Raw genomic sequence first — 26,353 nt, forward strand, 5'->3', positions numbered from 1 at the left:
ACACGTCACGCGGCCTCCTAATTTGAGGCCGAGTCGACCTAGGTGGGACTTGTTCAATTGTTCGCTTCCACTGTTATAGGGTCGTGAGCTGGAATCGAACTCGGGTGGCGCAGTGCGCCAACCACGGCGCCACCGCTCCCCCCCCAAACACAAAGTTCACCGGTATAGCCTCAGCAAATTACTAGGGTAAGTGCTGTTAGCGAGCGACCAATGAAAACCCCCTCCACACACACACAGACGCACACACGCGTGTATACAAAGACAAAGATCCCCCGTATAGGCTTAACAGACTGTTGGGGCAAGTGCTGTAAGCGAGCACCTATAAAGGTCGGCACGACACACGAGAGGGTGGGTGGCCAGCACCACGCCCGGCCGCCTTTGTCTCCCCAGTTGCGATGTTTACACATTGCGCCAGTTATTCATTTTAGATTGAGTCGACATAGGGGAGGCCCAGGACCGGTTCAGATATTCGTTATTGTTGGCCGTGAGCGAGAATCGAACTGGGGTGGCCTCAGTGCGCTAACCGTTGCACCACCGCTCACCATTGCACGCCTCTATACATACATACACACGCACACCCACGCACAGGAAGAGCACTGCCTGTACGTGCACTCATTTCCCCTTCCTTCGTCGCAACGGCAGCAGTAGTAGATGTGGCCATTTGATTATTTCAAAATTGTCCGGACTGACTCACTCCGTCGGCGAGAGAGCCGAGTCAGTGCTCGGATTCCAGCAGCGCGCAATCACGGGACAGGATTGTAACCATTAATGGATTTGATCATAGCTCATTGATTACAATCATAACCGTTATTGGACACGATTGTAGCCGTAATTTGATATGATTGTGACTGTGGTTGGACGTGAGTATAATGAACGTGTGGCTTATTTTAATTGCATTCACCGCATCTCGAACGCATGCGTTTATTGTCTGTCTGTTGAACTTATTTCGTGCCTTGCGTAGCTCACCGTGATAATCGGAGGTGCGGAGGAAGGGCAACGATCACAGATCGTGGAACACTCTCTCTCTCTCTCTCCTGGTCGCGAATACGCAGGCCACGCGTCTTGGAAGGACACGTGTGTCCCTCTTCGTCGTTTCGATCATTACAAACAAGTTCGTGGTCGAATAACGGATACACCCTTTTCCTTTTCCCCCCCAACAGAAAGTTGAATTCGATTCGCGTCACTTCCCTGGATCGCTCGCTCGCTCGCTCTCTCCATCGTTCGTAAGACCGCACAAGACCCCGCCGGCCTTGATCGAACCCGGCCCTGTGGACTCCTCGCGGCCGGGAAACGGGGCGCGCAATGCGTGCGAGGCTGTGCGTCTTTTCGCTTCTCCTCGCTCTGCTGCTAGCCTATTCCATGGGCCTCGCGGTGCTCCTCATGTGGACTCAGGGTGCGTTCTCTCCATCGCGTCGCTGGGCGAACAGAGACGCGGCGGCTGCGGCTGCGGTGGCCGGCGCCGCGTTCCTGCTCGACCCGTGCGAGGACGCGAATCCGCGGCGTTCGAACGCCACGGCCGCGTGGTACCGAACTCAGCAGCGACTCGCCCGGGGGTGGTCGCCCTCTGCGTCGTCGTCATCATCATCATCACCACCACTAGCGGTAGCAGCAGCAGAAGCACCAGCAGGAACAGCTTTACACCCGATGCCACCGCCACCATCACCACGAGCACCGGCAGAAGCTGCAGCGCCGCGTGCACGCCGCCACGTGTACATCCACACCACGTGGAGGTCTGGCTCCTCGTTCGTGGGGGAGCTCCTGAACCAGCACCCGGCCGTCTTCTACATGTTCGAGCCGCTGTGGCACCTGTGGAGGGCCTTCCCTGACCGCGGGGCCCTCGAGCTCCAGCCCAAGGCCGTAGAGTTGCTCCGTGACCTCTTCCAGTGCCGCCTCTCTCGGGCGCTCTCGCCGCTCATCCGCGGTCGCGACGACGCGCGGCTCCTCTTCGGATGGCAGCGTAACAAGGTGCGGACAGGTGGCGGTGCCGTGGGTCTTCTACTCAGAGAGGTGGGGGGGGGGTCGTCACCGTCAGAATGAACTATGAACTTTACTTGATACCGAAAGAACCAGAGAGTATAAATATATACTCTGTGGGTCTTTCGGTAAAGTCACGTAGAAGGTAAATAATAAAATCAAAAATAAAAAAAAGAATTTTATTGTTTTATTTTTATTATTTTATTATTTCCCTTCTACGTGACTTTACCGAAAGAACCAAGAAGATGAATCCCTACAGTCACAAAAGCTTTAAATATATACTTTGTGGGTCTTTCGGTAGTCCTGCAGTCACGAAAGCTTCAGGTCAAGAACTATGAACTATTATTTATTTCACCAGCTCAGGCCCACTGAGCGGCGATGTGGCTCTCTTTCAGAAGCGACCTGGAACGATAACTCGACGAACGCGGCTTATGGCCACGTGGACGACGATATTCTGGCCACATCGTCTAGACGCGTGCGGAGTCCAGAATGGGTGAAGGTCGCCGAATTCTTCTTGGTTCTTTCGGTAAAGTTACGTAGAAGGGAAATAATAAAATAATAAAAATTCAACATAATAAAATAATTCTCACGACGTTTCGGCCACAACGCAAGCAGCCGTCCTCAGGTGAAGAACAGGTCTGTCGGCAAGACAGACCTGTTATTATTATTTTATTATTTCCCTTCTACGTGACTTTACCGAAAGAACCAAGACGATTAATCCCTGCAGTCACGAAAGCTTTAAATCGAAAGGTAGCCGAATTGTTTGAGACGGAGCGAGCGGAGGGCGGCTGGTGGCTCGCTCGGCGGGGTCTGGCGACACATGGAGGAGTCCCGGAGTTTGGTTCGAAACTCATTTGGGGGGTGTTGGCCAAACGACTCGGGACTTGTACGTAAAGGGCACGCAGAGATTGGGAAATTGTCGGCACGATGTTGCCGGCTTCCTTGGCGGCTCTTCCGTCATTCTCATGCTTCCTCTTCACATTTCTCTCTCTCCGTTTTGCTGAGCGTGAACGAAACCCGTCGCTGCGCGCGCGCGCGCCACACATGTTTATGTGAATACGAATTAAATTCAGACAAGGCGTTGTGTATTTTTATCTTGTTCTGCCCCCCCCACCCCCCACCATCCAGGTCATGTGCTCGCAAGCGCTCTGCCCCATGCCCACCACCACCGGCACCACCACCAACACCACCAGCAGCGACAGCGGCGGCAGCAGCAGCAGGCACGGGGCTGTGCCCAGGAGCGGCGGCGCGGCGTGCGGACGCCGCTGCCCCCGCGTGTCGCTGCGCCAACTGGAGGAGCAGTGCCGCCGCTTCGGCGTCGTGGCCGTCAAGGACGTGCGCCTGCTGGAGCTGCACGCGCTGAGGCCGCTGCTGCTGCAGGAGCAGGACGAGGGGGGCGAGGAGGAGGAGGGACAGGAGGGTCGTGGCGGCGCGCTGGACGTGCGCGTGGTGCACCTCCTGCGGGATCCGCGCGCCGTCGCCGCCTCGCGCCAGCGCGTGCGGCGCGCGCTCGCCCGGGACAGCGCGCAGCTGGCGCGCTCACTGCTCCCCCCACGGCGCTACAACGCCACCGCCAGCAGCAGCAGCACCAGCAGCAGCACCGTAGCCGCTGCCCCTGGTGGTGGTGGTGCTGGGGTTGGTGCAGGAGCTGCCGGTGCTGCTGATCTATTTGCTGCTGCTGCTCTTGGTGCTGCTGATGCGAACTTTGCTGGTGCTGGCGCTGCTGGTGCAGATCATTTCGCTGGTGTTGACGGTGACGTTGCTGATACCCGTGCTGCTGCTGGTGGTGGTGGTAACCGCCACTATGCGCGACCTGCACAGCAGCAGCGGAATGTCCCATACCAGAATCCACCACCACCACCACCACCACTTTCTCGCGTGGACTTTACGGGGAATCTCATGGAGGTGCTGTGCAGGAGCTCTGCTCAGGGAGTGCAACAGGGAATCCTGGAGCCCTGGCTACGGCACAGGTGAGCGAGTGGATGAGTATATGGGTGGGTGAATGTAAAGGTAGGTTGGTGGGTGGGTGAGTGTATAGGTAAGTAGATGAGTGTATCGGCAAGTTAGTATGTGAATGAGTGTCTGAGTGTTTGGGTGGCAGAATGAGTTGGTTTGGCTGATTGACAGCTGGTGGAATCCCACCCGTACCGAGAGCGCCTCCGCGTCAGCTCCGCTCGGCTGTGCCAATGGAAAAAAAAAATCGGCGTATCGCCATGTGACGTGTCCGTACTGCTGTCCCGTTTGCGCGCCAGGTACCTGCTGCTGCGCTACGAAGACTTCCTGACGCACCCCGAGCGCTCCCTCTCCTCCCTCTACACCTTCGCCGGCCTCCCTCCCAGCCCCGACGCCTCGGCGCTGCTCAACGCGCTGGTGGAGGCGCCCTCCCCGAAGGGCGACGGCACCCAGGTTCGACTCCCGTCCCGAGCGCGGCCCCGTCCCGCGTTCGCCGTGAGCCCCAGGGACGCCAACGTGAGTCTGAGCGGCTGGAGGAGGACGCTGAGCGCCGAGAGGGTGCGCGTCGTCCAGGCGCTGTGTCGTGAGGTCATGAGCGTCGCGGGATACCCGCTCAGCTGTCCGGCGTCCCGGGGCAACTTCCTCTGGATCTGAACAAGGACGACCCGTGGGGTGGGGGTGGAGGGGAGACAATGCGGTGGTGGAGAGCCGTGAGCACTTCGCATGAGTCACCGTCACGACACACTCCAAACTCCGGGCATCCTCGCAGCAGCAGCAGCAGCGGTGGCGGCGGCGTTTGGCTGCCTGTTAAACAAAGACGGAGGTCATCGCATCATCATCGCCATCATCGTCATCATCATCATCATTGTCGTCATCATCGTCGTCATCATCATCGTCATCATCGTCGTCATCGTCGTCATCATCATCGCCATCGTCGTCATCATCATCATCGTCATCGTCGTCATCATCATCGTCATCATCGTCGTCGTCATCATCGTCATCATCATAATCGTCATCATCGTCGTCATCGTCATCGTCATCATCGTCGTCATCATCGTCATCATCATCATCGTCATCATCGTCATCGTCATCATCATCATCGTCATCATCGTCGTCATCATCGTCATCATCATCATCGTCATCATCGTCATCATCGTCATCATCATCATCGTCGTCATCATCGTCATCATCATCATCATCGTCATCGTCATCATCATCATCATCGTCATCATCGTCGTCATCATCGTCATCATCATCATCGTCATCATCATCATCGTCGTCATCATCATCATCGTCGTCATCATCATCATCGTCATCATCGTCGTCATAATCGTCATCATCATCATCGTCATCATCGTCATCATCGTCATCATCATCATCATCGTCATCATCATCATCGTCGTCATCATCGTCATCGTCATCGTCATCATCATCATCATCGTCATCATCGTCGTCATCATCGTCATCATCATCATCGTCATCATCGTCATCATCATCATCGTCGTCATCATCGTCATCATCATCATCGTCATCATCGTCATCGTCATCATCATCATCATCGTCATCATCGTCGTCATCATCGTCATCATCATCGTCATCATCATCATCGTCGTCATCATCATCATCGTCATCATCATCGTCGCGCGGCGCTTTCTCAGCTGTGCCGCTTCTGCGTCGTTTCTTCCCTTCCGATGTTCGGAAGCCACTGGGCGCTCTGATGCACCTTGAAATCGTCTTGATTGAACATGGATTTGTTGACAACTGCGTTGTTGTTGTTGTTAATGTACTTCGTTTGTTGTCCTTCCCCCGCACTTCCGATTGGCTACGTACGGCGCGAAAGAAGTCCAACATACGTACACAACTTTCGTTGTTCTCCTCACTGTTGTCGTCCTTCGTGCCTGAACATTGTGAGTCATCATCATCAATTATGAACATTGTGAGTAATCATCAATTATGACGGTTATTTTACCCAGAAAAGCCTCGCTGTGCGTTATGAATTGGTATTGCGATGTGCAACACCATTTGCGCTGTTATTTCGTCGCATTTGACAAGACCGGCACACACAACGTCTTCCTACTCGTCACGGGAAGTAGTATCTTTACGGTTAACACTGCACGAGTAGTAATAACCAGGGCGGCCGATAGAGTTCGAACCGCCAACCTCAGCAACAGGCGACGGACGCTCTGGGATCATGCCACGTCTCGTTTGTGCGTGAGCTACGATCCTGGCGACGATTAATTGAACCGGTCTTGTGCCTCCGTCTAGGTCGACTCAGCATCAAACGGGTACCCCCTCGAGCGCCTTCATAGGCGCTCGCTGACAGCACTTGCCCCAACAGTCTCTTTGGGCTACACGGGGGGGGGGATCTTTGTCTTTGTGATGGCAAGCCTCCTCTTCTGGAAAGAAACTTGCGCCCGTTGTTTAGAGCTGCCACGCCCGGAGATCGACGCGAATGAATCCACTAGAAGACAATTACGCAGCATCGACGTGCCCTGTATATCGCAGTGTGCCTCGAGACGCTGAGCAGAAACTGAGTGCCACCTTCATCATCATGAGAAACAAGACGGGGTATGCACTGCGTCAATGTGGATATACAACTTACAGCCAATCCACTGCTGGATGAACACCCCCTCCTCCCCCTCAGGTTGTAATTGCGATGGGGGGGGGGCGTTGATTTGTCCATACTTCGCCACGCTGGTCACTCAGTGTCTGTTGGTGAGGGGAGAGGGTGGGGTTGCCATGACCAGTTCCACGTAGCGCTGGCCACTGATGTTAGCCGTGGCCGGGAATTGTAACGCAAGTCGCCCGGGTTTGTAGTCCAGTGCGCTAACCACTGCGCCACCGCTCCAGATGTCTTGTGACCCCCCTCCCACCTCCCCCCCCCCCCCCAATTAATTGACCTCTAACATTTTTTCTTTCGCATGTACATTTATGTTTGAATAAAGATTTATTACAAAAATATAGTAAGTTTTAGAGATTGAAATGGAGGGGGGGGGGGGGGGGTCACGGGACATCTGGACCGCCCTGTACTGCTTCACGACAGTTGCTATAGGACGGCAGAGCTGCGGCAATTGTTGTTGTTGTTACCGTTTGATCTGTACCGGGTACAATGTTTAGAAAGTGTAGCACACAACAACTGTTAAAGCTACAACAAAAACTCCGATCCAGGGGCCTATCCTGGCTCCCCCCCCCCCCCCCCCCCTGAAACAGTATATATACAAGGTCGGGTCTCTTGGAATTTCTCTTTACTTGATACAGCTATTGTGCTGTGACGGTTCCACCTGAAGACGGAAGCTTGTGTTGCCTCCGAAACGTCGTGATTTTTTATTAAAACATTTTTTTACCTTACCTACGTGACTTTACCGAAAAAACCTAAGAGTATGAGTCCTTGCGGTCACGAAAGCTTCAAATCTAGAACTGTTTGGAAGACGACGGAGAAGCCCCCGGGGATTGCCCGTCGGGATTAAACCTCGACGCAGACGGAACAAAACAAACCAACGACAACAAGGAGAACTTTCTCCAAAATGGAAACACGATGTTTATTTAAATCTTAGATTGCCCGTAGAGCATATGTCGGGTCGCCGGGGAACACACATGCATTTAAACATGCACACCACCACCACCACCACCATCATCACCACGAAGCCAAAGATAAAAGATCAACCCCACCGGGATAGCCTCGGAAAGGCTGTAGGGGAAGGGGGTGTTTGCGAGCACCTGTGAAGGTGGATACAGCAGGCGAGAGGGGTGGTGTGGTCAACACCACGCCCGGCCGCCTTTATCTCCCCAGTGTTGAAGTTTATACTCCGCACCAAAGTACTAATTTAAGGTTGAGTCGACCTAGGAGCCGAGGCTCTGTTTCGTTATTCGCCACTCCATGTTAGCCATGCGCGGGAATCGAACTTGGGTCACCGGGTTCGTAGCGCAGTGCGCTAACCACTACGACACCTCTCCACAAAGCTGTTACACTGACACGCACGTGCACACACACTCACAAAGACAACGATCCCCGTATAGCCTTAAACAGACGTTTGGGCCAAGTGCTGTTAGCGAGCACCTATGAAGGCCGACACAGCACACGAGGCGGGGAGGGGGGAGAATGCAGCACCGCACACGGCCGCATTTGTCTCCCCAGTGGTGATGGGTACTTATTTGAGACTGAGTCGACCTAGGGGAGGGGGGCCCAGGACCGGCTTAGTTAATCTTGATTGGTGTTGGCCGTGAGCGGGAATCGAACTCATCGGGCTTCTAGTGCGGTGCGCTAACCGCTCCCCCACCGCTCCCCATACGCACAGACGCACACACAGGACTCACACACACAATGCATGTCTAGAGCAGAGGCAAACAGGCCAAACATATTTGCGGATTAACCAATAATATTTCATCTGCAGCAGCAGCACTCCGTTAAATCAATTACCTTTACATTCCACTTCTGTGCCTGGGCAGTACAACAATTAGGGTATCAAAGACTTACCGTGACATCCGTGCGGCAGTTAGGGTTACACGTACATATACTTTGATATTATTATTTACAACATTTTGTTTTATGTAAATGTTTAAAAATGAAAAATTTCTGCCTGGCCCTGTTACGGGAGGGGAATGTCCCAGCGTTCAAGTGTGGCGAGTCTTGTAGTTACGCTCGGATCGAAGTTCATCCCCTGAATACATCTCTGGGGCTCGGAGAGGCGACTTCGAGTCGAGGGTTAGGCAGACGCGGGGAATCAACTAAAACAATTAAACGAAAGCCGATGCAATGGGTAACCCTGGTGCTGCGTGGTATGATGTGAGCGAGCCACCCGCTGGCGCTCCGTACCCTGCATTTGTAAACAGTTCCGAACCACCGACACCGTCGCTTGCCTATCGCTTCGGAAGACTGTCGCAAGGCCCAATCTTGTTCATTTAAGGGTTAGGGTGAGTCCGAGTGCTTAAATGCCCCGGCATCTCGGAGCGCCTTACAACGCACCTCAATCGTTCCGTTGCCCAGCTGAACTTTTCATCTTAGCCGAGGGGACCCCCCGATGGCAGCTGTCCGTGTGCACCACAAGATGTATGCAACACGACAGTGGGCATTAGTCTGCCAACAGGAGGCTGTGGTGTTATTGGTTATTCCAGTTCAGTCACTTGTGAGTAGTTTTGTAAATTCGGACAATGCCGCCAGTGCACGTGGGTGGCCTACAGCGTTTGTAATAACAACCACGGGGGTCTATAGCGGCCACTGTGATGCAGATGGCACGGACTTAGAGGCTAATGCGACCGGCAGTATTCACCGGGGCAGCCAGCGGAACTTGAACCACGAACCTCTCCAACAAACGGCAAAGGTCATATACCACATGGCCACATCACCTACCACTCATGCTATCACCTGGCCACACTATCACCGGCCACACTATCACCCGGCCACGCCACCACTCAAGCAAACCACCATTCGGCCATGCCACCACCATCCACACCACCACCATCCACACCACCACCTGGCCACGACACCACCCGGCCATGCCACTGCCCCTCCTCGTTGTTCCGTTCAGAGCGGCGTGGTTGACTTGCATCCCCTTTGTGGTGGCAATGTTCCCGTGGCGGCCGCCAGGTGAAAGGTGGCTGGGGCTTTTAAAGACAGAAAACAAAAGGGATGCACAGCAGCCCCCCCCCTCCACTCGCCGCCAGGTCAACCCCCACATTGATGCGGAAGCACATCTCTAAGTAATGTACGTAGGTTGACATTCTTTTGCATCACCGTACGTAGCCAACCACGCTAATCGGAGGTTCGGGGGAAGGACAACAGACTAAAACACAAAAATAAGTTCTAAATAAATTCGTTTTCAAGACAGAAATTTGATTTTCGAGACAGGTCCGCCAATGGCGTACGAGTCGGCGCCTTCGCTCGAATCCGTCGCGAGGATTTGGATGTGTGCGGAGGCAGGGGGGGGGGGGTCCCGTCGCCCCACCAAGTTTTTATACGACGACGACGACGGCGACGGCAGAAGAGGGACAGAAATATTCTTACGCACCAGCACGGGGCCCCCGTGCCCCAACGCGCGCGCCCCGCACGACGCGGCGCAAGTGCAAATCGTCGTGGAGGGAAAACGGAGCCGCCACCGAGCTGACGGCTCGGTGACGACTCCGTGCGCTCGCACGTTCGCGCGTGGATGCGTGCTTTCATGCGGTCGCTAAAAACACAGCGCGCCACTCGGCACTGCCTCCTTTCGAGCGCTCGCACCTGTGCTGAGCTTTCTGCGGGACCATCATCATCACCAGACGTGGTCAATCTACTGCTGGATGAAGGTCTCCTCAAGCCACCGCCACCGCCGGCGGAGGTCAATTGTGGCTGCGATGCAACGTTTACACAGCGACGAGGCGATTCGCTTTGTGGCCGTGCCCGGTGGCTTCAACCTCACTCGGGATCGTGAGTACTGGCGTGGCCAATTTCTGTCGTAAATTTATTGATCGGTTTGGCGGCAGCATCGAAAGGCGTGAGTTTGACACGTGCAGCGCGAACGTAACGAACTGGTCGATGATAAATATCGTTGTTATTTTTGTTGTTGTCCAAGGACCCACAATACATGCAGAGGTCTTGCTCGAAGTTACCTGCTGCAAGAAAACTGAACTCTGCACCAACGCTCGCCTGCTGCCAACGCTGACGCGGATTATTATGCTGAGCTCACGAGAGCGCCTCTCGGACAAACGCAGCCACGGAGCCGGGCAGAACCGCGCGGTGACGCCGCAACCGCTAAACAATTCCGGCGCCGGTCACTGCAAATGTCGATTTTCGTTTTCTAACGTCCCACCACCGAATCGCGTTTACTGGACACAAACTGAAAAGGAAGGGAAATCGTCTCGGCCGCGCGGCTGGCTTCAACGAGGTCAGCCGTGAAGGTTCTCCCGGGAAAAACCGGCGAGACGCGAGCGACTGCGAGAAGATACACGGGCGATCGTTTTATTTGTTTGTTACAAGTGAAATAAAAAAAAATGAAACTCTAAACACGTTTTCACAAATCCTCGATTTTGGTCACGGCTACGGGCACCGTTACCGCCAGCTCCTGTAACTGAACGTAGTGACGTCGATGTGGACAACGAGGCAAGCGGAGGGGTGAGACGGGGCAGCGGCTGCGATGGAGGCAGCTTCGCCTGCGTCACAGTTCATCAGTGTTCCGTGACCCCGGGGGGCCATCTCTCTACGTGGGCACACTGCCAGTGTTGACCCCTGATCCCGTCTGGGCGGAGCCAAAGTCCGTGGGGGCGGAGCTGAACTCCACGGAGGCGGAGCCACTGACGTAAGGGGCGTGGCCACCGCCGTAGGAGGCGGAGCCACCGCCGTAGGGGGCGGGGCCATCGCCGTAGGGGGCGGAGCCACCGCCGTAGGGGGCGGGGCCACCGCCGTAGGGGGCGGTGACGTGAGTGGGGTGGAGCTCCTGGGCGCCCGGCCCCCAGGGCCCCCCGAAGGCGCCGCGCTCTGATTGGCCATCGCTGCCGTCGCTGCGGGGCTTGGCGTGCCGGTGGGCGTGGCTGGGATCGACTCCGCCCCCGATGTTGAATGACAGCTCCGTCTCTGGGATGACGACGTCTTCGTCGCGAAGTCGTCCCTCGTTCTGAAGGTCACACGGAGGGGTCATCGGTGGCGGTGGTGATAACGAGGGCATCACATGAGCCACTCTCCTCCGCGGCGAGTCACAGAGCTGTCACGGCTCGGTGTCTCGTTTAACAGCGACCACTCGTTCACATTGGCCCAACTCCATAATAGAGGGGTTTTTTTAAATCCTTTATATTAAGTTCGCGTGCTTGCTTGCTTGCTTACGACCGTGCAAATCTTTCGGTCGTTTTTTAACCCACTTCCCGTGATCCAATCGAGCTGACATTTTGCACACAGACTCGTTGTGCGTGACAATTTATTTTCGTGAAATTCTTTTTTCCAAAATGTTATTTTAGGAATTTTTTATTTATTGAATTACCAATTGCTTAATGGTGGCAGGCAATCATCTGACCCATAGGTGGCAGCCATCTCAAGCCAGAGGACGAGAGGACTCTTGCCGTCCCTTTCAAAGACCAATGTGGGCTGGGTTGTGGCCCATTGAACACGCATATAAAGGATTTATAGTGAAAAAATTAGTTTTTACGGGTTAATTTTTATTGGGTCAGATCGCGCAAATATAAATGCGTGTAGTTAAACCCGCCACCACTCGACACGGCCAATTAGTACAAAGGTCGACTCAGTTTATTGACCACAGACGGATGATGGCGGGGACTGTTTTGACCCTTGACGCTTTGACCAGTCTTCCTTTTTTGCTAAATTTCAGGGCTGGATACGTAAGCAAAAATTTACAATTTACGTGAGCAAGAGTTGCCTGATTAAGTCAGGCACCTCACCCGATTGCCTTTGCCTCCCCAGTATTGCTGTCGCTCTACACACAGCAGCAGGTACTCACTTAAGGCTGAGTCGACCTAGACGAGGCCCAGGGCCGGTTCAGATATTCGTCACTGACGTTGGCGATGAGCGGGAATCAAATGCGTGCCGCTGGGTCGGTAGCGCAGCGTGCCAAACAACAGCGCCGCTGCTCCAAACACGCACACACGCGCACAAACGCGCACAATCGCACTCGCTCACCTGCATGGCCTGTGGGCTGGTGAGGAGGCGGGCGAGGGGTGCGCAGCAGCCGGGCAGGGTGGCGGTGAGCGGGGGCCCCGCGTGCGTCAGCAGCGGCTTCAGGTAGCTGAGCGGGCGCGAGCTCGTTAAGGGAGGAACGACGGATGAACCAGCGATTTAGCGATCGATCGAGCGAGCGATTGAGAGAGCGATTGAGAGAGCGATTGAGAGAGCGATTGAGAGAGCGATTGAGAGAGCGATCGAGTGATCGAGCGATTGATCAATCGAGCGAGCGATCGAGCCTTCGAGCGATTGTGCGATCGAGCGAGCGATTGAGCGACCGATCAATCAAGCAAACTAGCGAGCGATCGAGAAATCGATCAAGCGGTGACACGAGCTGGTGACTATGAGCCGCGGGGCCATCACTGGCATCGTCCGCCCCCACCCAGAATCACAACATTTATTTATACTGGAGGAATCCGATGAGCTGCAAAGCTCTTTTTCACAGGTGTCCAGCAAAGCCTCGCTGAGTCTCAACACCTTTTTATTCATGAGGAGGGGTCCTGCCAAGTGTTTTTTGCAGGAGGCGGGACGACGTTGCTGCAGTCCAAACTGAGTCATCTGTATGGATGTGGAATTTCTTTGGCACCGTACGTAGCCACCCGTGCTAGTCAGAGGTGCTGGGAAGGACAACAAACTAAACACAGAAAAGCCGTTCGAAAGAAATGAGTTTTCAATCAAATTTTCAGGTAATCTTTCAGCATTGCGATGTTGTTTGGCCAGGATCCGTTGCATTATATGTTTTTATTATAATTTTATTAACTACGGGAGGAAACCCATACAGAACAGGGAAAGGGGACACACAAACTCCCAGCAGATATTGCTCCCAGGTCGGGAATCGAACCCAGGACTTCTTGCTGCGAGCCTCGAGTGTAACCACCCTGCACCCACCCTGCACCACCCTGCCCCACCCTGCCCCACCCTGCCCCACCCTGCCCCCACCCTGCACCCACCCTGCCTCACTCTGCACCCCCCTGCACCCACCCTGCCCCCACCCTGCACCCACCCTGCAACCACCCTGTACCCACCCTGCCCCACCCTGCACCACCCTGGACCACCCTGCACCACCCTGCACCCACCCTGCACCACCCTGCACCACCCTGCACCATCCTGCCCCCACCCTGCCCCCACCCTGCACCACCCACACATTGCCTCCCATCCCCTTCCCCCCACCATTCACTGCCCCCTCCCCCGCCTCCGACCCACCGCCCACCGCCGTGAACACCGTGCGCTGCAGGAGGATACTTGTGATCGACGTTGTACCACGCGCGGAAGAGCCACGCGCTGTCCTCCTTGGTGGAGCGACCCCCGAGGCCCTGGGACGAGTCCTGCGCGATGCAGCAGGGTGGCACAGGGGACAATCGCAATGACTGGGGAGAGCGAGTGGTGAGGGTGGGAGTGGTGGGGTGGGAGTGGTGGGTGGGAGTGATGTGAGTGGTGGGTGTGAGTGGTGGGTGTGAGTGGTGGGTGTGAGTGGTGGGGTGTGAGTGGTGGGGTGGGAGTGGTGGGTGTGAGTGGTGGGTGTGAGTGGTGGGTGTGAGTGGTGGGTGTGAGTGGTGAGTGTGAGTGGTGGGGTGGGAGTGGTGGGGTGCGAGTGGTGGAGTGCGAGTGGTGGGGTGGGAGTGGTGGGTGAGAGTGGTGGGGTGGGAGTGGTGGGGTGAGAGTGGTGGGGTGGGAGTGGTGGGTGAGAGTGGTGGGGTGGGAGTGGTGGGGTGGGAGTGGTGGGTGGGAGTGGTGGGGTGGGAGTGGTTTGGTGCGTGAGTGGTGGGGTGTGAGTGTTGGGGCAAGAGTGGTAGGTGAGTCAGTGGTGGGGTACTTGAGTGATGGTGCGTGAGTGGTGGGGTGTGAGTAGTGAGGTCCACACTCACTCTGCGTGAAGGTTCTGTGAAGGAATCGTCGTCCGGGTCTACGCCCACACTGCAGTGAGGACACAGACAGAGATGCAAACAGAGAGACACAGAGAGAGAGAGACACAGACTTTATCTCCGCTAAAATCGCAGACCGCAAGTTCCTGATGAACTGTAGAGAGAGAGAAAATGACTCAGAGGCGCCAGTAGGAGGTACCACAGACAAGCAGGAAGGCAGCAGCCACCAGGCGGCGAGCCGGCGCTACCAACAACTGCCCCAAGCTCTGCGGTCCTCTATATATGACGGTTGTTCTCGGCCAATGAATGAGTGTTTACACGTGGGAGGAAACCGGAGCGCCCGGAGAAAACCCCACACGTGCGAGGGTGAAACACGCTATCCCCATGCAGAGGGAGCAGGCGGAGTCCACATTTTGCACTGGACGGGTACGGGGGCACCTCCTCGACGTGCACAGGGAAGGAGTTCCACAACATCTGCGAGCGACGATCCACCAACCACTCGCTGCCCTGATCACGGAGCTGGATTACACAGGCCATGTGCGTAGCCACTACCGCCCGGCGAAAATGATCACATCACCTGCAGAAAACCGACGTGTGTGTGTGTGACGTTGAACTTCTTTCGCACTCTACGCAGCCGACCAACCGCACTGATCGGAAGCGTTTTGCTCGCCGCTCTGCTTCGCCACTAATATCCCGTGCTCAAAATAGTTTTGAGTGCGTGCCCCCCCCCCAACTCCCCGCGCCCGCGCCGTGCGCGCGGGAGAGAGAGATTTGTTTTCCTTCGGCACTGTGGCTGCCGCCGCGAGCTCGCAGGTGGTGGCCGTGGGCGCGCCGAGGAGATTATCTGGGCTCCGCACGAGGCTCTCCGCAGCCGTATCTCTCTCGTCGCCGGTGGAAATTTCCTGCCAACGGGCAAGCGAGCCGCACCGAAAGGAACAAATGAGCAACTTCAGCCCTGGTGTATTTCGTCGTCGTCATCGTTAATCGGCGTTAGATCATTATCTATCCACTGCTGGACTTGCGGGTGCGACAGTCGAGGTCTTGAGTGCTGCACACGAGGTGGCGTCCACAATGGACGATATCTCGGACGCGTTCTCTCTCCTTTGGCTGGCATTCTATCATCAGTCTCGACCACCGGACACCGTCCCTCTTAGCCGTGACGCGTCCTACCCAGCTTGCTTTCCCTAGCAGTCGATGCTTGCGGACGTTCCCGTATCCGCGCGCTCCGTTTCTTGTTTTCTCTGGTCTCGTCGAGGAACATAAACTGTCACGTGAACTCCGCTCATCCTCGCAACAGCGGCTCTTGACAAAGACGGTCACCGCATCGCACGGCGCTTTCAGAAGCGCTTCTGCGGCCGTCTGGAACGCTCTTCCTTCCGATATTAGGAAGCCACTGGAGCTATCTACTTTTAAATCATCATCTAGATTGAAAATTCATTTCTTTGGAACTGTTTCGTGTTTAGCTTGTTGGGTGGATACGTACGGTACAAAGGAAGTTCAACATACATACACTGAAGGCAGTTGCTGCTGCTGCTGTTGCTACTGCTGATGATGATACTATCATTAAAAAGTTTTTGCATCAACTAAAAACGTATACCGTTTTCGTCGCCAATATTAAGATTCTAATAATTTTTTTATATATTTCATTTTATACCTACGTGACTTTACCGAAAGAACTAAAGCGTATGGATCACTGCAGTCACGAAAACTTAAGATCTAGATTGAATATTAAGATTAGCAATTTTCTTACTTCGGTTGGGCCGCTGCGTCACGATCTGGCCACATTTAACGACCGTAACAGTGAGAGCAGTGACAAGAATGGCGTCTCATCGAGCCCTCCCTCACCGTATGTTGAGCCACGTGAGCATCTGAGTGGTGCCTCCGCCAAAGAACCAGACGGTGAAGAAGACGATGAAGAGCGTGGTGGTGAGCATGGTCTGCTGGGCGGGCAGCGAGGTGTTCCTGATGGCCAGAGCGAACGCGATGGCCCCACGCAGGCCTGGGGGTGGCACGTCGACAACAACAACAACAACAATGTAAACAACGACGACAACGACGAGGTAAACAACAGCAACGGCGGTAACACCGAGGCGTGCGGTGCAGCCCTCCGGACGTGCGTTGTTGCGGTTGTACCGCGTGTTGTTAGTATGTACATGAATGTTGTACGTGTGTATGTGGAACTGCTTTCGCCCCGTACGTGGCCAACCGCGCTAATTATCGGAGGTTCGGCATCTTGACCTACCCCACGCCACCCCCCCGCCCCGGCTCTCCCCGCCGACTGTAAAAACTCCCTGAGACTCGGCGATCACTTTCCTGGGTGGACGAGCGTGACCCTCCCACCCAGGCCGTGTCACCGCACGTACCCCGCCCACCCTCCCCCCCCGTCCCACGTGAACGACGTAGCACGAAGCCGACCCCCGCAACACCTGAGAACATCATCATGTGCTGCAGATTCCAGCCGATGCGGTGGCGACGGCCGAGGTTCAGCAGGAAGGAGAGCGGGTAGATGTTGCACGCTCGGCCGATGAAGATGCCCAGCTGTACGGGGGGCAAGTGGGATGGGGGGAGGAGGGAGGGGTCGGTGCGGTCGAGGACGAAGAGGAGAGCACCCTGGGTCAAGGATAAAAAACTTTGCGATCACATTCATGATCATCGATTTAATCAGTGTCCATTCCACACCAGGGAGGGGTAGCGCGCTTTTCGCCCCTTGTCGCAGAGGTTCGCGGTTAGAATCCGGCAGGTCGCCCTGGTTAATACTGCAGTTTGCGAGAACGAGATCATTAGTACTAGGCTGTCTGCTTCACTCATATTCGAAATGAGTGCTGCGTGATGTTTCAACCTTGCCAAAATTAAAGAAAATGACACCGTAAATGAGTCAATTGGAGTTTACATGGCAATCATCAGCCCCTACTGGCAGACAATTTTCACGGGCATCAACATTTTTTCTTGCTCAGAATTGCAATTTAGACAGAATCAAACCGACTTTGTAACGCAATTATTGCTGACCAGGCTGAGATCATCAACTCATTACACCTGAGCACCTGGTTTAATGACTTAGGATGGGTGGCAGAAAAGTGGATTTCAAACCCCCTAGGATGCCAGCGGCTCCGTGTCTCTGACCCCTGGGCGCCCTGGTCACCTGTGCCACGAACGCCTTCAAACTAAACCGGAAGTGTAGCATCTGACACCGTGACGTTGAAGCAGGGAAGCCCCCCCCCCCCCCCCCCAAAGCACGTGACACGAGGCGGTCGCCCCGATTCACCGTGCGACCCTAGGGGACAGGGTGGGGGGCCTCTGGCTACGAAACATTTTCACGCGGCAGGAAGGAAAATAAAATAAAAACAACAACAACGGAACGGTGCTTGGCGGAGGATACGAAGGCGCCGGCGATGAAGATCGGGTTGAAGACGTGGTGCTGGTACGTGAACATCGCCAGGCCCATGTACGAGAAGATGAAGCTCTCCGCCAAGAAGTTGAGCAACTCGAAGAACTGCACGTGCCGGGGGAGGGGAAGGAGAAACGACGACACGCGAGCTGGGGCCCCGTGAAGCGCGGACCCACGCCTCCCGACCCTGGCGCCGGGACCTTCACGCTCCATTGCTTGAGACTCCTCGCCCGCGCCCGTGGTCACGTCGCCCCCCAACGCTCTGATCCTTCCACCGGATCCCAATGCAATCCCACCACCCCCCCCCCCCCTCCCGGACCGATTTCAAGATCGCACTTGCGGTCTTCAAAACCCTCCGTGACTCGCCCTTCCCACCTCTCCCCTCTCATCTCGTTTGATGCAATGCCCCCCTCCCCCATGCCCCCCTCCCCCATGCCCCCCCTCCCCCATCCATGCCCCCCCTCCCCCATCCATGCCCCCCCTCCCCCATGCCCCCCCTCCCCCATCCATGCCCCCCCTCCCCCATGCCCCCCCATGCCCCCCCATGCCCCCCCATGTCCCCCCCATGCCCCCCCCCATGTCCCCCCCATGCCCCCCCCCATGTCCCCCCCATGCCCCCCCCCATGCCCCCCCCTCTCTCCTCTCCCCCAGTGTCCCCGTGCCGCACCTGCTTGGTCCTGAGCCGCGACTCCTCCGACAGGTTGTTGTAGGTGTAGTGCGCCTGCACGATGCCGCAGAACAGCACCGCCACGATCCCTGCACCACCGCCACCGCCACCACCACCACGATCACAACGGAGACCTCTTACTAATCGGCTGCGTCGTGTGGAGGTGGGTTTACGGCACATTTAGATTTAAGCAATCTAACCCAAAAAAACACCCCATTATCTATGTATGTATGTTGAACTTCTTTCGCACCGTACGTAGTCAATCGTGGTAATCGGAGGTGCGGGGGGAAGGACAATTAAACACAAGAAGCAGTTCTAAAGAAGTGGGTTTTCAATCTAGATTGAAAAGTGCACAGCTCCACAGTGCATTCCTAATATAGGAAGGAAGAGCGTTCCAGACGGCCACAGGAGCGCTTTCACGACCAATATTATGGCGAGTAATCTGTCGCGAAAGCTGTACGCGTTCAAACGATGATGATGATGTTGATGTTTCGATTTGAAGCTTTCGTGACTGCAGGGATTCATCTTCTTGGTTCTTTCGGTAAAGTCACGTAGAATGGAAATAATAAAATAATAACAATTAAACATAATGGTAAAGTCACTGCCTTATCGACGGACCTGTTCTTCGCCTGAGGACGGCTGCTTGCGTTGTGGCCGAAACGTCGTGAGAATTGTATTATTATGTTTGATTTTTATTATTTTATTATTTCCATTCTACGTGACTTTACCGAAAGAACCAAGATGATGTTGATGTTGATTGGCGGTGCAGTGCGGGTCGCTCACCTGTCATCCCGCAGGCCTCGGCCAGCAGGAAGGTGCTCCACGACAGCAGGAAGAACAACGCCGTCTCAAGCAGCACAAACTCCCGCAGCTTCGTGAACTTGGTGATGTGAGATGCGCGGGGGGCGGAGGGGCGATGGGGGGGTGGGGGGGCAGCGGCCGAGGTCGGAGGTCGCGCGGTTAAGGATGTTACCGCCACCTCGTCGAGTTGCTCACGGCCTGGCGTCACCGCCGATTAACCCTTCCCCATTTGTGTACGTCGTCAGAACGGGATCGGAAGAACAACGTCTTCAGGTCGGAAGACGTACCGAGACTCCCACAAGGCCATGCGGGAGGGCGTGTGGCACAGTTTGGCGCCAGCTGTCATAGAGTGCGGTCGTGTCGCTACGGTTCTCTGCGGTGAGTACAATGTCTTTAAAAACAACGCTAACCGCTTTTGGTCAGTATTTGAAATGTATTGCTACAGAAGGATACTGCATCTCAACTGGACCCAAAGAGTGATCAACGCAGAAGCAAGAAAAAGGTTGCACATTGAAGAAGACAAACTGATGATGCAGGCAGTGATGAGAAGGATAATGGCACTATTTGGACACACGTGGGATAGACAACAACAGGAACATTTCAAGCATGTTGTTGTTGTTCGGAAAAATGTAAGGAACGAGAAAGAGAGGAGGACCTGACAGGGAACGGCTTGACGACGACATGTAGCACTACTCGAGCACATTGGCACGACAAGACAAGAGAGGAAAGTGGAAAACAAATGACAAAAATGTGCAGTGGACACCTACGGGGCCATCTGCCCATGGATCGTGACGTCCCGAGATTCGGCGGCGAACGGGACCACCCACCCTGCGCCTTGCAGACGTCTCGGAGCGGCGATAGGGGCTGAACGATGAGCACCGTGCGACAACAGCGCCGCCCGCACCAAGACGTGCGCGTACGAGGATATGAGGGCGGTGAGCACGGCGGTGGAGGCCCCCATGGCGAAAGAGCCGCTGAAGACGCCCACGAAGTGGCCGACGGCGCTGAAGAAGGCCCTGGCGTCAAACGAGTGTGGGTTCCCCGACGCGGGGCTGTACAGCGCGATGGAGCTGTGTGGGGGGCGTGGGGGGTGACTGGTCATCACAGCACGTCAGGTGACACAGCCAGCTGTGAGGTTGCCCGTTGAACTATCCAACTCAATAAAAGTAACCCAAAAAAATTGTCTAAATAATTTGTGGTTTCACCAGATAAGGCTGCACTCAGCTACGCAGCCCCTTTTTCAGAAGCGACCTGCAAATGATTGCTCAACGAAGTGGGCTTATCGTAACGTGGAACTTTAAATCGGCCGAATACTCTAAATGCGTGACGTTGATTCTAAACGTAGGGGGGGGGGGGGGGACCGGAGGACCCCAGATAAAAATCTACACGACCACGGGGAGAACGTGCAAACTCCAAATATACAGCAGGCGTCAGGGTCAGTATCGAACCCACGACCTGCATACAAGGCAAGGTAGTTCACTTCTCGCCACCGTGTTAACTCGGCAGGGTGGCGAGTTAAAGTTGAACACGAAATAATCGCGAGCGCCGGTGTGGATGATGAACAAGCGAACGATTCACCTCCTTCCCAAATGTGGCCCTCCACATGTCCCATCGGCCTTCTGGCCTCCCAGGAGTCCACGATTCCAGCGGCATTGGTTCAGCGCAAGCAAACTCTGTCCGCACCGACCTCCGTGTGCCTTGTTGGCCTCCGTATGTGGACTACACGGGGTATATTTCTCTTTGCGTGTGCGTGTGTGTGTGGAGGCTCACGATGCGAGCACGATGGCCACGGCATCGTTGAGGACGCTCTCTCCGAAGAGCAGCGCGTACAGATCCACGTCCACCCGCAGGTCCTGGAAGATCGCCAGGACGGTCACTGCCAGGGGCGTACGGCACACAGAGACAAAGATCAACCCACGTGGCCTTAACAGACCGCTGGTGACAAGCGATGTTAGCGAGTGGCACCTTATGAAGTCCGGCACGACGTGCAAAGGGGTGGGGTGGCCAGAACGATCGCCCGGTCGCCTGTGTCTACCAAGTGGCGATGTTTACACACCGCACCGGGCACTCATTTGAGGCCGAGTCGACCTAGGGGAGGGCCCAGGACCGGTTCAGATAATCGTCACCGGTGGTGGCCGTGAGCGGGAATCGAACACGGGTTCGCAGCGCAGCGTAGCGCTAACCGCTACACCACCGCTCCCCACAGGCACGCACACACGCGGTCATCCGCACCAGACTTCCAACGTTGCCGCTGTGGCGACACCACGTGGCGACCCCACGTGACGACACCAGGTGGCACCAGAGAGACACGGGCGACACTCACACAGAGAGAGGCACTCCCTCCCTACCTCCAGCAGCACGCTGAAGGAAGGACTTGAGGCAGGGAGTGGGGGCCAGCGCATTGTATTCGGGTCAGGGTTTGGGAGAGAACGAAGGTTTGGACTTGGGTCAGGGTCAAGGTGAGAGCGAGGGTCAGGTCTTGCGTTAGGGTCATAGGGAGGGCCAGGGTTATGGTTTGAGAGAGCGAGTTAGCGCTTGCGTTAGGCGCAGGCCGAGAGGGAAAGGGGTCAGGCCCTGTGCTCGGGTCGCGGGGGTGGCGCCACCTGGGTCAGTGGCAGACACGATGGCGCCGAAGAAGAGGCAGTCGTTGAAGTAGAATCCGCTGCTGCGTTGCTGCCCCATGGCGACGAGGATCTGCGTGAAGCCGTAGACGATGAGCCTGGAGAGTCACAGAGGAGCGGCATGCGGGGGTCACGCGGGGGTCACGTAGGGGTCACACGGGGGTCATGTAGGGGTCACGTACACATCGCTTGCTCCCAGCCAGAGGAAACCCTGGTTTAATGCGAACGTTCTGACAAAATTGTCTCAAAACATCAACGAGCTGTGATTTGGGGACGGATAGAAATTGCTGTAGGGCCATATCCTGACCACCTCGTAGCCTTGTGGGGTTGGAGAGTAAAAACAAATGCTGACGTGACCCACCTACCTTGCCTTTGAAAGCACCGGGTCACTAGCATCGGGGCGCCAAGGTGGTGAGATGTTAACTACTTTGCCTGGTATACAGGATCATGGGTTCAATCCCGACCCCTGACGCCTGTATATTTGAAGTTTGCATGTTCTCCCCGTGGTCACGTGGATTTCTGTATATAACTGACCTTCAATTTGTTCAAATTCACTGCTCTGATAATTTATTCTCTTCTGCTTTCGGTCGCTGGGGTTGAAATAAATTGAAAATCGATCACACGTAAAAATGTCTATTTTACCATAATGTAGAACCATAAATTAGACTAACCTTTTGTCTCAAGTGCTGAAGAAATAAATAAAGACACCAAATGCACTTTGTTGCTGCGTAGAATTACTTATTAGATTTACTTTCAATAAAGAAACGTGAAACTTAAAGAGAACTTGCGTAAAATTATTTTTTATTTCCGCTCGACCTTCTGCGTGAGTGTAAAAATCCAATCGCTCATGAATATTAATTAGGGGGGGGGGTGCGGAATGTGGAGTGACGTCACGCGCGTTACACACAAACAAGACATTATTGGCTCATTATAGTAGTAATGTGATGTAGACAATGGCCGTTCTTCATAGCATATCAATAATATTGCATGGAGAGACCATAAAGAGAGTAAGAGATGGAGTCTACATTTTACCCAAATGTTTTTTTTTATGTTTCCTAAGAAAATAATTTTTTTTTTAAATCGGCATATGAATAGTTACAAGAATAGTAGCTATTGAGTAACAGACAAACCCTCCAATAATCACAAATGCCGTCCTTAAACAAACTAATTTGTATTCACAGTGATATTATAAAATAAGATGCCACGTCAACTAAAGAGCGAACGTTGTCTTTATTTCTTAAACTTTTATCTAAAGAAGAAATGCAAATTTTTTTTTTGCCGGTGCCTGCCACCGCCTGCTATGACGCATGGCTCAAAAGCGCCACGGTCACTCGCGTCGAATCCGGAACGAAAATTGAAAAGCGTGCAACGGAGAGGCAGGGAGAAACGCATTCTACGAATTACAGACAGAGTTGGCAGAAAGATGAACACATGGGATGAGAGAAGACGCACACACGCACAGGCTAGTGACATCACCACCCGACTAATTAAGGAAAGAAAGCGGGGCGTGGGAAGAGACGCGTCATTGCTCGAAAGGGCGATGGACGACATCCAACAAAAAAAAACACGAATAGAGCGACAGCCAAGGACGGGAAATGCGTCTCAAAGAGGCCATCCGCCGGGGAGATGGAGCGATGAAACGGGTTCCGGGTGCAGGTGCTGGGTGCACGATCTCATTGCAGGATCGCGGGAGGTGACGCGAGCTTGGGGGAGGCTTCCATCCAGCAGTGGATTGACCACGGCTGATGATGATGCTGCTGATGATAATGATGACGAATCTACGGACGTATGTGGAATTTTACACGGCACTGCTTCGTGCATCGGACGGGGCCCCATCATTTACATGGAGCGCTCTTGCCGATAACATCCGGCCATGGCATCTGACTATTGACCGTTGCGACGCCTTACTGTCAAGAGCCCTAAATTGACCTCCCGAGTAGCCTGCGGCCCGTCCGAAACGCGCCCGCCATGTCCTTCAATCGCACCGTCTCTCACGCCACTGCTCGCGGTCTCTCTGCGTCGACTCCCGGTTCAAACCCCCGCCGAGTTCAAGATTTTCCTACCGGTGCTCTAGGCTCGAAACGGGCTCGCTCGTCAAACACACGTCCACGAGCTGATCCGGCCTCGCACTCCCTCCACCGAGATTCGCTGAGATCCATCCACCCGCCGCGCGCTACCCGGCTCCGACCCCGGGGTGCCCACCAGACTTTTGTCCGCACGACGCCCCGGCTCCGGAATTCCCTGCCCTATGAGGTCAGGGACTCGCAGTCCATTGGAGACCTCCTAAGTCGCCGCCAAAGACCCCACCAGCTGTTTACAACGTCCATCACTCTCTCTCTCTCTCTGGCTCTTCATGTCGCCTGGTTAGTCTTTCTCTCCTCGGTCACGTCTCACTTGCTGTCCTCCTTTACACGCATGGCGCTCTGTGATCCATTGCTCAAGGGCGTCGTATACATCTAAATTATGATTTAACAATCCTGACTCTTCTTCTTTGTTCTTTCGGTAAAATCACGTAGAAGGGAAATAATAAAAATAAAACATAATAAATAATTCTCACGACGTTTCGGCCACAACGCAAGCAGCCGTCCTCATTGCGTTGTGGCCAAAACGTCGTGAGAATTGTATTTTATTATGTTTTATTATTTTATTGTTTCCCTTCAACGTGACTTTACCGAAAGAACCAAGAAGATGAATCCCTGCAGTCACGAAAGCTTTAAATCGAAATTTAAGCCTGACTCTGCTGATGAGACCCGGAAGGTTGAAACCGGTGCAGGGTTTGCTCGCTTACACAAATGCCGCTTGATGATATCGGTCTCGAAATCCAATCGGCTGATGATGGACTCATGGGACGCAGCAGCAGCAGCAGGGAGATCTGCCCATGTTTGCTTTCAGACCTAAGTGGCGGCGGCGGTGGCGGCGGCGTGCCCGACGCCGCGATCGCCCAAGCATTTCACGCACGCTCCATCACCGCGCGTCAATAATTTGAAGGGTAAAACGCGTCAAAGATCAATCTGTGCAATTTCCCGAAAGTGATGTGGGGGGGGGGGAGCTCCGTTTTGATGGATTCAATCGTTATAACCTCGTCGAACATTTCAAGAGTATTCTTGGAACCGAGCGATTCCTAAAAGCTGGGCGACTGGCTCCTCCTGCCAACGGGTTTCTGCATATTGTCGCCTTGCACGGCGTTGCTGCGTTGTTTCACTTCGCGGCCGCACCTCGAACGGGCGGCGCTGTTTTGCTCACACAAAATGGGAGCCAAAAAAATAAGAATCTGCTTCCCATCATTTACAACAGCGACGGAGAACACACGCGAAAAAATAATCAAGAAATTGTGAAACGCGACCACGGTTAAAAATGTTTTTTTGTCAGCCCCGCTGCACTACGAACCAGGCAACCTGAGTTCGATATGCAGCCACGGCTGACATCACCCCCTTTCTACACTGCACTAACCCGCACTGACCAGCGTGGGGAAGTAAGGCCATACAACCTCAGTGACTGACGCGGCGTAGCGGAGGCCTTCATCCAGCAGTGGATTGACAAGGTGCTGTAGACTGTCGTGTTTCCTACATTCAAGATTATTCAACGTCTGCAATATTAGTCGATACAATGTCATTTTGTTGGTTCTTTCGGTAAAGTCATGTAGAATGGAAATGTCTTATCGACAGACCTGTTCTTCACCTGAGGACGGCTGCTTGTGTTGTGGCCGAAACGTCGTGAGAATTATTTTATTATGTTTTTATTTTTATTATTTTATTATTTCCATTCTACGTGACTTTACCGAAAGAACCAAGAAGATGAATCCCTGCAGTCACGAAAGCTTTAAATCGAAATACAATGTCATTGTCGGCGGTTGTTGCATTCATGTAAATGACATGGGTGTAAATCCAGGGACTTGGTGGCTGGGTTGATGGACCGTGGAGGGATGGAGCCATGGTGTGATAATGTAGGCTCCAAGTAGTCTAGAATGGGCATTAAGGTCGCTCATCCAAGCACTATCCAGGCTTAAACCCTGCTTAGCTTCGGAGATCTGGCCATATCGGAAACAGATATTACTCGCCACTGATGTGAGCCATGGCCAGGAGTCGAACCGAGGTTGCCGAGTTTACGGCACGGCGTGCTTACCATTGCATCACCGGTGAAAGAGGCACTGAAATGAAAGTGAAGATGGGCGTTGCTGTTCCTGCACAGGGCGAACATGCCAATGGCCCTCAGGCCCTCTCCATCTTCTCTTTCGCTTCCCTTTTCGTGAAGGAGCCGCTACCACAGTGGCGACGTAAAAAAAAAAACGCCCTTGGGGGTGGGGGAGCCAACGTGGGCGAGCGCACACGAGCGACGGAAAAATTCTCCGAAAGTAGTAACGACGACGTGGCGAGCGACGCCTCGGGCAAGTTCGTGTGCGGGGGTGGCACGAGCTCTTCCGTTTGGAACTAAAAATTTCCGGCAGCAGTGTTC

At 54.4% G+C, this 26,353-nt stretch overlaps 2 protein-coding genes across 4 annotated transcripts in view; one reads left to right on the forward strand and one right to left on the reverse strand.

Annotated features, from left to right (window-relative positions):
- The first annotated feature begins 689 nt into the window (after positions 1-689).
- Positions 690-4,584, forward strand: LOC133353832 (carbohydrate sulfotransferase 7-like). 2 transcript variants are annotated; one of them, XM_061570264.1, is made up of 4 exons: positions 690-860; positions 1,161-1,965; positions 3,103-3,944; positions 4,227-4,584. In XM_061570264.1, the coding sequence occupies exons 2-4, from the start codon at positions 1,303-1,305 to the stop codon at positions 4,579-4,581; spliced, it is 1,860 nt and encodes a 619-aa protein (XP_061426248.1). In that variant the 5' UTR covers positions 690-860; positions 1,161-1,302; the 3' UTR covers positions 4,582-4,584. The 2 variants fall into 2 exon arrangements, with proteins under 2 accessions (XP_061426248.1, XP_061426247.1); XM_061570263.1 differs by having other exon boundaries at positions 690-1,965.
- Positions 4,585-9,889: 5,305 nt separating this feature from the next.
- Positions 9,890-26,353, reverse strand: part of LOC133353785 (sodium/hydrogen exchanger 9-like) — a 51,367-nt gene continuing 34,903 nt past the window's right edge. The window contains exons 5-16 of one of the 2 annotated variants that reach the window (XM_061570184.1): positions 21,884-21,999; positions 21,051-21,156; positions 20,207-20,350; positions 19,263-19,366; positions 18,480-18,568; positions 17,804-17,917; positions 16,854-16,965; positions 16,273-16,426; positions 14,431-14,479; positions 13,808-13,932; positions 12,524-12,629; positions 9,890-11,510 (exon numbers count right to left, since the gene is read on the reverse strand). In XM_061570184.1, coding sequence (XP_061426168.1) covers positions 11,097-11,510; positions 12,524-12,629; positions 13,808-13,932; positions 14,431-14,479; positions 16,273-16,426; positions 16,854-16,965; positions 17,804-17,917; positions 18,480-18,568; positions 19,263-19,366; positions 20,207-20,350; positions 21,051-21,156; positions 21,884-21,999 — 1,633 coding nt within the window. In that variant the 3' untranslated portion in view covers positions 9,890-11,096. The remainder of the gene's footprint in view (positions 11,511-12,523; positions 12,630-13,807; positions 13,933-14,430; positions 14,480-16,272; positions 16,427-16,853; positions 16,966-17,803; positions 17,918-18,479; positions 18,569-19,262; positions 19,367-20,206; positions 20,351-21,050; positions 21,157-21,883; positions 22,000-26,353) is intronic. The other variant, XM_061570185.1, reaches the window with a different exon arrangement.

Source organism: Lethenteron reissneri, chromosome 45, assembly GCF_015708825.2.
Source record: "Lethenteron reissneri isolate LAM-NWPU_2019-01 chromosome 45, ASM1570882v1, whole genome shotgun sequence".
NCBI lineage: Eukaryota > Metazoa > Chordata > Hyperoartia > Petromyzontiformes > Petromyzontidae > Lethenteron > Lethenteron reissneri.